The 12,200-nt window shown below is 29.6% G+C and overlaps 2 protein-coding genes across 2 annotated transcripts; both read left to right on the plus strand.

Annotated features, from left to right (window-relative positions):
* LOC104766653 (MADS-box transcription factor ANR1-like) lies at positions 237–7,218 on the plus strand. The gene is made up of 9 exons (XM_010490575.2): positions 237–311; positions 482–699; positions 1,886–1,964; positions 6,050–6,111; positions 6,263–6,362; positions 6,431–6,472; positions 6,591–6,674; positions 6,774–6,898; positions 6,994–7,218. The coding sequence occupies exons 2-9, from the start codon at positions 515–517 to the stop codon at positions 7,007–7,009; spliced, it is 693 nt and encodes a 230-aa protein (XP_010488877.1). The 5' UTR covers positions 237–311; positions 482–514; the 3' UTR covers positions 7,010–7,218.
* Positions 10,708–11,239, plus strand: LOC109130948. Its single transcript, XM_019241100.1, has one exon. It carries the CDS (start codon positions 10,890–10,892, stop codon positions 11,118–11,120), a length of 231 nt encoding a protein of 76 aa, XP_019096645.1. The 5' UTR covers positions 10,708–10,889; the 3' UTR covers positions 11,121–11,239.

Genomic DNA, 12,200 nt, shown 5'->3' on the forward strand with positions numbered 1-12,200 from the left:
ACGCTTGACCGGTACTCGCTCTTCTCGTCGCGATCTTAGCTTACTTACGAGGTCAAAGGTTTGACTAAATCAGATTTGCGCTTAAAAAAGCGAGTATAAAGATTTACCATACTTTCGCAAGTGGGGATTTATTGAAACTACTCTTTGTATTAAAACCAGCAGTGGTTTCGTCTGAATCCGCTCTCTTGCCATATATACCACAAACAGAAACCACAGAAGACATCTTTTTGAGAAGGGAAAAAAAAAAAAAAAAAGAAGCTTCGCCTCTTCATCCTCTGCCTTCTTTCCATTTATTGCCAAAACCTGATCAAGTAAGTCAAATCTTCACGAATACATATGTGTACATTCAATCCAAGAAACTAGGAGGAATCTAAGAAAAAGTGGATAAATCTATAAGTCAAGTTTTGAATCAGGGAGATCATATGGATTAGATCACCTTGACATTTAAGATGTGCATATTGTTTTATAAAATTTGGTGCAGTTTGTTTGGAGTAAGTTTTTGAGGGAGGAGATCATGGGGAGAGGGAAGATAGTTATAAGAAGGATCGATAACTCGACAAGTAGACAAGTGACTTTCTCCAAGAGAAGGAGTGGTTTGCTTAAGAAGGCTAAAGAGTTATCGATCCTTTGTGATGCTGAAGTTGGTGTTATCATTTTCTCTAGCACCGGAAAGCTCTATGACTACGCAAGCAATTCAAGGTTAGCTTATTAATAATGAAACCCATATATCTTCTTCTTCTATTCTTGTAAGTACAAGTCAATGAAATTATATATTTTGCATTTGCCTTGCTTGTTAGATTCTTCACGTCTCTTGTTCCGAAGACATGTGTGTATATACGATTGTCACTAATGATAATTTCTCATCTTTACATATTAGTTTTTTTTGTTGGTGTTGTTGTTGTTCTTCGTTTTTGTTTTGGTCTAAATATTATTTTCTTTGATAGGATTATATAACATATGTTTAAACAGGAAGAGCTATTTTGGACGAATATTTGATCTTTGTTTCTTGGTTCTTTGGAATTAAACTTAACTTCTTATATATCGTTAGGCTTTTATTGTTTGTACACCTTTGTGTACTCTATTTTGTTATTTTTTTTATTCGAGTACAAATTATAAACCAGTAAAACTTGCTTCGCTAAATCTGATTAATTAGACACACTTTTAACTGAAAGTTAGTTTATTTCACTCATAGCTTTCGACAAGTAAGATGCACATGATTCTATATTTGTTGCAACTGCATCAATATAAATGGCTACTGGCGGTTTATGCCTTGCTATGTTTTCAATTATAGATAGAACATGAACCACTATAATTGCTATACAGATAAAAAAAAAAATTAAAAAAAAAAGGTTTTACTTCTTTATTAAGTGGTGTATCTTTTTAGTACGCAACTAATTTGAATGCAGAATATCACATATATGACCATGTGATGCTATGTGATAAATTTTGAAATGGAAATTTTTTTTTTAGGGTCAAACTTCAATTTTTTCTTTTTGGTTTTCTTCCGTATAATGTAGAACGAAAGACATTTGATAATTAGTATATAAAATTACTTATCCCAATTTATGAATAGGCTAAGTATGTAAACTAATGTAAGTACATAAAGAAAATACATCATCCTTAACTTTTTTATATAGCAATATACTAATATTACAAACATCTGTATGTACGAACTGTTGTTGTAGTATTTTGAGTTCTGAAAACAATATTGGAATTGTAATACTTATCTCCATTGCTGTATCTATCGATATAATATATGATATCAAAATTCATAAAATACAATCGAAAAAATTCGAGTTAATTATTTTATTGTTGAGTGATTTTTAATATGTTAATGTATTATTAATTACTTTGTTTTTCTTTACTTCTTTTCAAACCCGAATAGTATGAAAACTATCATTGAGAGATACAACAAAGTAAAAGAGGAGCAGCATCAACTACTGAATCATGCCTCAGAGATAAAGGTATTTATATTATGATTTTCAACTTGTGTTTTCTTTATATTATAATTTTAGCATTCCTCTTAGGTTTTTCAAATAGAATGATTTATTATTTTTTTATAAAGAGAAGTATTGTAAATTAGTGATTTTTTAAAAATTAAATAGCATTGTGAAAAAGTACTAACCAATTCATTTTTGATGTATTAGTTGATGATTTTAAATGAGTAATTGAAAAAAAAAAGATACTTTTAAATTTCTTTATCTTGTGATTTTAAATGATGTTTATATGTTAAAAGAAAATATATTGTGAATTTTGTTTTTGTTGTTTATATGTAATTTTGAGTATGTAAATTTTAAAGTAAAGAGTAGAAAATTTTGTATAACATTTACCATGCAAAATTTAGAGTAAAGAGTCATATACTCAATATTTTGCATATGATTTTCTAATGAAAGTAGTTGAATTTGATTTTATTGATTTTGTAGTATTTAAATAATCTGATTATGAGATATATATAAATATATATATATATATATATATATATATCTTGAAAATAATTATAAATGGTTTTTATATCTTGAAAATAATTATAAATGATTTTTATATCTTGAAAATAATTATAAATGATTTTTATTAAACTATTTACTTTAACTTGAAAAATAAAAGGTAACTAATTATAAGAATGAATATATTAGAGATATATAAAAAATATTTCGATATTGAATAGAATATTTCTTTTAATCATGAAAACCCATAAATGATTTAGTATAATAATTTATTATTATTTTATTTTAATTTAGAATATATTTTTTTTGTTAGTGTTGGTCAACGCCGGAGTCAATGTCGGTCTTCGCCGGAGTCAGTTGACCGGTGTACTGGCATATATATCTATGATGTTGACCGCATAACATCATATAGTTTATGTATGTGGTCATGTAATACATATATTTCGTGTAGTTAAGTATACAATAGTATACATATATTTCGTGTAGTTAAGTATATAATAGTATACTTGGCATATGTGACCATGTATTCATCAATACTTCGTATAACTAACCATTTTTTTTCCTTTTTTAAACAAAGAAATACAGAATAGTCTTTTCCAAATATAGAATCTAATATTAATAAAACTATTATTTAGTATTTTTTAAAATTACTTAGAGGCTGCTACCGTAATAAATAAATATTAATAGATACATTTATATAATAACATATGTGACACCCAAAAAAGCATACATATATTTATATGTTATTCGAAATTTTGCTTCTCATACAGTTTGCTTCATGTAGAATTGTTATGCCCAAGATTTCACTTTTACGTGGACATTTCTCTTCAATCTCAGTCTATTTTCCTTAGAATATATTTTTGTTAGTTTGTTGACACCATATTTTCTTTTGGAATATATTTCACGTACGGGATTCACGTACGGGATTCAACTGTGTAAGTTTTTTTTATGAGGATGTGCTTTCATAAAAATTTCACACCTACGATATAAAATTCCAAAATTTTAAAGCATTACGAAATTACCTCAACTGTAAACAAAAATTTTCGTAAATGTAAAATTGAATTAAAAGAAAGTTAAATCTCTTACAATTATACAAATTTTTTATATTTTATTGGATCATATATTATAAAAATCTTAAATGAAAGATTTGAAAAATATAAGTATGCATGACTCAAAATCCGGGAATAAGTTGTTTGGCATAGGGTAATTGGTTCAAAATTTAATTTTACTTTCGAAGTATTTTCAAAATAAGTTGTATACAATGTTCGTATTCAGTTGTAGTTGCCATAGAAATTAATGCTTAAAATTCATTTCGTAACAGTTCTATTTATCGCCGAACTTAATTAGGAGTAATAGTATTAGGTTTCAGTTGGGCTATGGAGAGTTGTGATCCACAAATCTCCTATATATTAATAGAAAAACATTGTTTTGAAAAAGCTGATGTGTCGCCGCTAGAGAGCTCGAGACACATTAAGCAAAAAAAAAAACTTTAAATTTTTTACTTAATTACATTAACATGCCATTATATTTTCAAAAAAAACAATTAACTGAATAATAATTAGATATGTTATCAATTCTCACACAAATTTAAATATCACATATTAAAACTAATTAAATAATTACATACTATTTTAAGTCAAAATTTCACTAAAATTTACTTACGAATATACAAGTCAAAGTTATATTATTTTTAAGAAATCAATATAAAATATTGATTTCTTAAAATCAATATAAGTAAAATTTTCTAAAAAGGCTATAAAAACATAGAAAGTTAATAAAAATAAAGAACATATAACTTATTAACAAAATCATATAAAAATGTTATTTTTATGTTAGTATTATTACCATAATAATTTAAATAACAATCTTTCAATAGTAATTATAATTGGTTATAAAAATAAATATATTACTCCTGAATTATCTCCAACTCATTAAAGGAAACTTAATTCCCAATAAATATAGATTTATATATATTCATAAATAAATATAAAAATAATAACAAATTAGGGGATATCATGATGTGTGATTATTTATATATATATCTAAGTGTGTAAACTAATTAAACTCAACATTTAGTGTGATTATTCGTTAAAAATGGAAATATTGATAACCAAATAGGAATATACGTTTTAATTGTACATTAATCTATGTGCTATTAAAAATGAATGAAACAATAACCCTTATCATTATAAATAAACTTAGTACCCAAAAAAAATCATAATATATTTAAAATGAGTGATTATTAGATTGTGAAAAATTGTTATAGTTACTAGATTAACCATAAATATAAAAATTTGATTTTTAAAGCACACAAAAAATATATATTTCCATAAAGTGTAACATTTTATAAATAAATTTTTTACCACGTTCACATAATTCACGGGTGAAATGTATTCTTACATGAATACGTTGATTTTGAAATTTCATTAATTTTTTCATAATGGTTTTTTTGGTAATAATCCGTTATTTATAGAAAATACTAACAAACCGACTAACTCAAAATATTTAAATAGCCTAATCACATATATTAAATCAATAAATTATATTATTTTCAGAAAATTTAGTTTAGAATCCGATTGTTACTAACATATAATAAAATTAATTAAACTACCGAGTAATTTAGTATATGTTGTTACGGTTACATAAGAAACATGTAAAATTGTTATGATTACAAAATAAAACATAAGAGATATGAATTTGATTTTTAAACCACACAAAAGACATATTGCAATAAATAGTAACATTTTTTCAATATTTTCTCTTACATATTTAAAGATTTCACGGGTGAAACATATTTTTTATATGAAAAACTGCAGCTTTAAATAAATAAATAAAATTTTAGTTACATATTATGTTTGACACAAACAAATATTAGTTCTAGAATAATAATTTTACGTACAATAATTTTTTTTAAATCGATTTATCCCGATGCTGTTTGAGTACTTAGTTAGTAGAAGAAACGACACTGAGCGATGCTGTTTGAGTATTTGGTTTGTTTGCCCAACGTTGATGACAATAATTAATAGCACTGAGTGATGAACTGATATTTGTTTTTAGCACAATTACACCAATGGGTAAGAACTTTTTTTTACTAAACTAAAAGGTTTTTGTACGTAAAATTTTACATTTACTTTAGCAATGCAATAATGAAAAAAACTTTTAAAAAATAACAGTTAGATTATATAAATAAACTTTGGAAAATTATATAACCTTTAAAATCTCACACTAAAACCAAGTTTGTTAGTTATCAATGTGGAAATTTAATTTCTCCATTATAATTTTTTTTTTTTAATTATCCAAGTGTTATCGATCTAATTATCTTGCATTTATATTTTCCTTTGCACGCTAAAGTTTTGTGTCAAAGCTTTCAATAAAATAGTGTTAAGCTTTGAAACTTTTTTTTTTTGGTCAACCAAACTTTTCTTATATATGTACATTTAACTGTAAATACATTTACTATTTATTTGAATGAATGTTTTTTTTTCTTTTGGGGGTTATATATGCACATAGTTGTTTGAGGCAAGATAAAAATAGACATTGTTATATGACCACTTTAACATATTCGTCTATATGCACATTCATTACTTTTCTCTTTGTGTTACTAGTTTTGGCAAAGAGAGGTTGCAAGTTTGCAGCAGCAGCTCCAGTATCTACAAGAATGCCATAGGTAAAGGTTGTCCCATGTCAAAACGTAAAAATTTATACCAATCTTAATTTTCAAAAACTATCAATTATTAGAACTTGACAAGAGTCTCTAGTTATAAATAATCATGCGTCACTCTAAATGCATTGTAAGATTAATTTTTGATAATATGAAGGAAACTAGTTGGAGAAGAACTTTCTGGAATGAATGCTAATGATCTACAAAATCTTGAAGACCAGCTAGTAACAAGTCTTAAAGGAGTTCGTCTAAAAAAGGTATGGATTCATTTACTTTTCCAAATTAAGAAACTTATTTTGGACGTAAAGTATTTTTCGTTCTGCAGGATCAACTTATGACAAATGAAATCAGAGAACTCAATCGTAAGGTCTGTAAGCTAAAGTAATCTACATATGCTCTATCATGGGGATTATAAGAAGATATACATTCTTTTCTTTGATATTTTTTGTTCATTATCAAACTAACGATGTTCGATTATGTTACAGGGACAAATCATTCAAAAAGAGAATCAAGAGCTACAAAATATGGTAGATATAATGCGTAAGGAAAATATTAAATTGCAAAAGAAGGTGACGAATGCTTTTATTTAGATATAGAAAAATATAAAACTCATTTACGTAGAAACATGTATTCATATTAACCTAAATAAACACTTGTATTGCCAACAGGTTCATGGAGCAATTGAAGGCAATTCAAGTTCAAATCCTATAATCAATGGAACCGAAACATGTGCACCACCGCAACTTCAACTCATACATATACAGCCTCCTAAAGAAAAAACAATAAAACTAGGGTAAGCTTTCTCACGCAGTTCACTTCATTTTGAAACTTATTTAAGCTTATATATAGTTCATAATCTTATTAAATATATTTGAATATTTGAATCAGTCTACAACTTTCCTAGCAAAATATGTTGGACAACGAACGATACACAAAAAGAGGTTGTAGGTCATCTTCATTAACATCCAAGCTGGATCATTTTAATCTTGGTTTTGTCATTCTGTTTACTATTTTGGAGTATGTATATGCCATTTCTCTCTTTGTAAAATTACTTGTCTATGTAGATCATAAAATAATGATGTGATGTGTGAGTGCGTAACATACTATATATACATCATTTTACTCTTTTTTTTTTCTTTTTCAAATTGGATACATTATAAGAACAAAATCCAGTAAAATTGACATTTTATTGTTTATCTAACACTATATTTTAAATCTTATTGAGTTGTATTAGACAATCACCATATGTAATCTTCTGAAAATGAGTTTTTAAAAATACTTTAATATAATAATATTATTTAATTTAAATTATGTTTGTTTTTAAAATATCAACCAATCAGATTGTGACATATAGTGAAAGGAGGTCTCAATGTGTCGACAAAAATCTCTTCTGTAGAAATCTCAACAGATACTTTGTGTTTCTCTCTCCTCAACTTTTTCTTATTTATTTGTTTTTTATTACTTTGACACCCACTAATGGATGACCAATAAAAATGGTCTTATGATCCTTTAGAATACCTAGTGATGTGATTTGTTTGATTGTTTCTAAAAGTTTGAATTTATCTTGATAAATTGTTCATGAATATAATAGGGAGTGAAACCTACACGAACAATAACTGAAACCAAAATTGGACGTAGTTTAAGGTCAGTTTTTAAGCTTTCCGTCGTTACAATTTTGAAAGTAAAAAAAAAAAAATTCCCTATTGTTTGCAAAAGACACATTTTGAATATTTTAAATATTGAAACGCTCATAAATCAAAATGGTCTCTTTAAAGATCATAAAAATCACAAGATAAAAATTTGATTTAATGAAAATGATAAATTTAACTAAATTGCTCATGAATATAAAAGGGAGTGAAGGTTCGAATATATCCTTATTGAGAAAAGAGATCCCAAACACTAATATCGAGGCAACCAATCTAACCACGTCCGCCGGTGTTGGTGGAGCTCTGGCTCATCGGCACCGGAATGTCATCGCGACCTCCACTCTTTTAGCTCTATGTCCTTATGTTATAGCTTTTTCCCCTTGTTTATTTTCTTTTTTCTCCGTTTTGCTACCTTATCAAACCAACCTAAATCTTAGGCTTCTTCTTCAATTAAATGCAAAGGGAGAAGATGGGTCCGGCGTTTCCCATCTATCACCGTCCACTTGCCCCACCATTACAGAAGTATTACCTGAAAGAACCACCGCATCACAAATCTGAGATCTCGTCTACCCGCGACAAAATGATGCGCCAAGCTACGACTTACGGCGAGTTTCTCCTCAGTATAACGATTCTAATAAACGGAACGACCAACAAAACAACCAAGTTCCTCTGGTTCTTCTCCTCTGCTACACGTTTTGGTCTCAGCCATAAACCACTAACACAAACTTCATCGGAGATTTGCGCTTCATCGACAAATCACTATCCAACTCCGTACAAGTGCCGCTACTCTCGACTCTCATGTCTACCAGGCAAAAAGAAACTAGGTTTCCATCTGGTGGGCTTCTTTAAGTCTGGCCCATTAGGATGTCAAAAACCATTAAGATTTGTGGTCCATCTCTCCCTAGCAAAAGCCAAGGTCTTCTATGAATTCTTCTTTGGCAACCCTTAGTCTGATTCTGCGTATACTATCGGTACAACCTGATCGAAGACGTCAAAGGTACCGTAATTTACCAGTTTCGCTATGGCTGCTAAAGATCTCTTTTGGAACCCTGCCCATAGACCCATCTCGGTTTTTCAATCCTGATTTTAAAAGTTTGAAGAGGAAAGGTCTTTTATTCTCAAATCCATTATGTCGATGTTGGGATTATTGTCTTCAAAGCTCCTTTAATTGCTTATCCCCGACATCGTTAAGTACCAATACCCAACAACCATCCTCTTGTCTGAATTTGAGGTTGATTTATCCTTTGTCTGTCTTGCTGTTACAAATTTTGTGTGGAATTCTTGATCACCATATTCATGATAGAGAGGATCCACCTGTTATGTTACGATTTTACACTTATTTTTTGTGAATCCTGTTATTAGCTTCAATGGTGAACTCTACTGCTCCTAAGTATTTGTAGTCCCTTGGCGCCATCAATTGCTTATCCCCGACATTGGTAAGTACCAATACCCAACAACCATCCTCTTGTCTGAAGCTCATGTCTGTTTATTCTTTGCCCGTGTCTGGCCGATTACAAACTTTGTGTGGAATTTTTTATCACCATATCCATGGCAGAGAGGATCCACCTGCTATGTTACAACCTTTACATTTACTTTTTGCAAATTCTGTTATTAGCTTCAATGGTGAACTTTACTGCTCCCAAGTATCTGAAGTCTCATGGCGTTTTAGTTCGGAATTCAAATTGTCGAGGCTGTGATTATGGTCTTAGAGATTTCTCTGCCAACAACCACCCCTCGACAGCTCTAACTACCTCCTTCAGCCACCATCTTGCTGCCATCACTTCTACGATCTGGATCCTAGCTGCCTTAGCTCGCCATAAGGAAGGTCCAGTTTCTTTAGTTAGTGTTTCAAAACATGCTCCACCCTATTTTAAAACCATAATCTCCCATGGTATGGCTTATGCTCTACTTCAAGTAGATTCTCTCGTGCTGGCGAGACTCATAGCCATAACTTCATTATCAACGTCATTTTGTCTTGTGACAATGACCAAATTGTCTACCATTGAGCTACTCATGGAAGGTTGTTTGACAATCCTTGATCTCACATGTGTCAAACCGTCTCATAGCCTTTGCCTCAAAGCTATATGGGTCTCTATGTCGATCATCTTTATGTACCTTTGTTTGGCATTGGGGAATGTCCTTATCTTAAAACTTTGGATCTCTGAATCCTTTTCTTTGTACTTGGCTTTATAATGAATGAAATCAAGTCTTTGTTCAAAAAAAAAGAATATAATAGGAAGTGAAACCTATACGAACAATAAACGAAACCAAAATTGGACGTGGTTTGAGATCAATTTTTAAGCTTCCGCTAATGAAAAATTTTGAAAGTAAAAAAAAAAAAAGAATCCCTACTATGTACAAAAAGACATTTTGAATATCTTAGATGTTGAAACGCTAATGAATCAAGATGGTCTGTTTAACAATCACAAAAATCACAAGATGAAAATTTGATTTGATGAAAATGACAAATTTAAACTAAATTTCAAATTTCAAAGCTAATTCATCTGCAAATTTGAAATTTAAGTAATTTATATTTTATACTAAAACTCTTAATTATTTAAAGATTTGTGAAATACTTTTTTCCGCCGACATCACGGTGAGGGAGGGGCAAGATAATAGAAATGATGGGGGAAATATTAATGAGAAATGGTTTTTTTCGAACTGATTATTTTTTTCTATTACAAATTATTTGTTTTTCTGGGAAGAACATAATATATATTTATGTTATTAGACAAAACCGAATAAAGTATTAATTTGTGAATGAAATCAGCGAAATGATTGAATGCATGTCTCATTTTATCCCTCATGGATATATAAAAAAAAAAAATCAGAGACGGTGTCGCCCATAGGTACTGCGTGTGCACCTCTTACCTCACATAGTTTTGACACAAGCCAGACTTGCTAAACCACATGCCCATCAGTTGCAATTCTTTATATTAACTTTTTGATTCTTTCTTCCTAAACAATTCAGCGGCTCCCACAGAAAATTACTCTCATTCCTACCAATCTTTGTTTATTTTTTTGCATGTCTATCTGTTCCCACAACAATTATTTATAAATCGACCATGCACTCTTAACTCTCCAAACAAGCTTATCCAATTCTCTTGATTGTTTAAAGATCATCTTATCCATCGATCAATGGCACCATCGGCTGCAATGCTCATACTCTCACATCCCCTAATTAGCCACAAAGCAACAAATCAGTATCCGTCGTCTCCCGCCGTTAAGTCGACACGTGTATCCGGTATTCTTTTGCCTTGGAAGGCGTCGGACGGTGAGTATATTTCCACAGTTGGTCTCCAGCTCTTTGGTGATCAAGATACACTAGAGAAGCGTTTCCAAGAGGCTCTTGAACTTAGCTGCTGGTAATTTGTACAAGATCTTGTAATTTTTTTTTTTCCTTGGAAATGGAAGTTATGTAAAAATTTGAAGTGGATTATGTATAATTAAAGGTAATTATGGAAAAATCAAACGACAACAAACAACTATCTCAAATTGCATCTGCATAATCATCACTACGTGTAGCTTAGGAAAGGTGAAGACTCTCTTAAACTTATTAAGACAACGAAGGCTACAACAAAAGCCAAAGGTGAGCAAAGCAGAGCATGTGGAGGCAATATCCAAACCCAATCGGGTTGACAAAGAGATTCATTGACAAACAAAAACCAAACCAAACCGACTTATTAATATTTTGATATTATTTTCGTTACCTAAATAAATTCGAAAACCCATAAAACCCCCAGAAAAAAAAACTTATAAATCCTCTATAAATTTATAATATCGGAAAGCGAAATATTTTATTAATTTATTAATTGGATAAATTAGTTGGGCAAATCTTATAATATCGGAAGCGAAAGAGATTTGCCCAATTTTTTTTTTTAAATCTATTTAAAATAAGATTGTTTTTTTTATAGTTAATAACACAAATTTTCTTACACATATATATTGATATTTTATAATTTATATTATTAATTGTAGTTTTTTTTGTAATTAATTAATAGGTATAGTTTGACTGTGAATGGAGTAACTATTAGTTTGAGCTGGAATAGAAAAAAAAAACAAATTTGAGAAATAATCAAAGTCTAGTCGAGTTTTCGTCTCAGAACTCCCTAAAACATTTCTGACAATCTCAAAAATCCCTCTCTTTTTTTGTCTATTTTTTGATTTTTTTTTAAATCAAGAATTCAGCGTTTTACATTATTGTCCAAAGAAAACTAAGATAATTACAAAGAATATCTAGGTCTAACCAAAAGAAATCGGATCTAATACCCGAGAAACTGAATCGGTATCTTTAAAAAAAAACTGTAAAATTTATGTTTAAAACCGCTCTCTCTCGTCTTTCTTCGGGAAACTCGAATCGATTTGGGTGAAACTGTAGAACTAGGGTTTTCTCGTTTTCTTTCAATCAACCAAAAATCGAGTAAGAAGATGGTGAAAACAAGGGGGGGT

Source organism: Camelina sativa, chromosome 19 (assembly GCF_000633955.1).
Source record: "Camelina sativa cultivar DH55 chromosome 19, Cs, whole genome shotgun sequence".
Classification (NCBI taxonomy): Eukaryota; Viridiplantae; Streptophyta; class Magnoliopsida; order Brassicales; family Brassicaceae; genus Camelina; species Camelina sativa.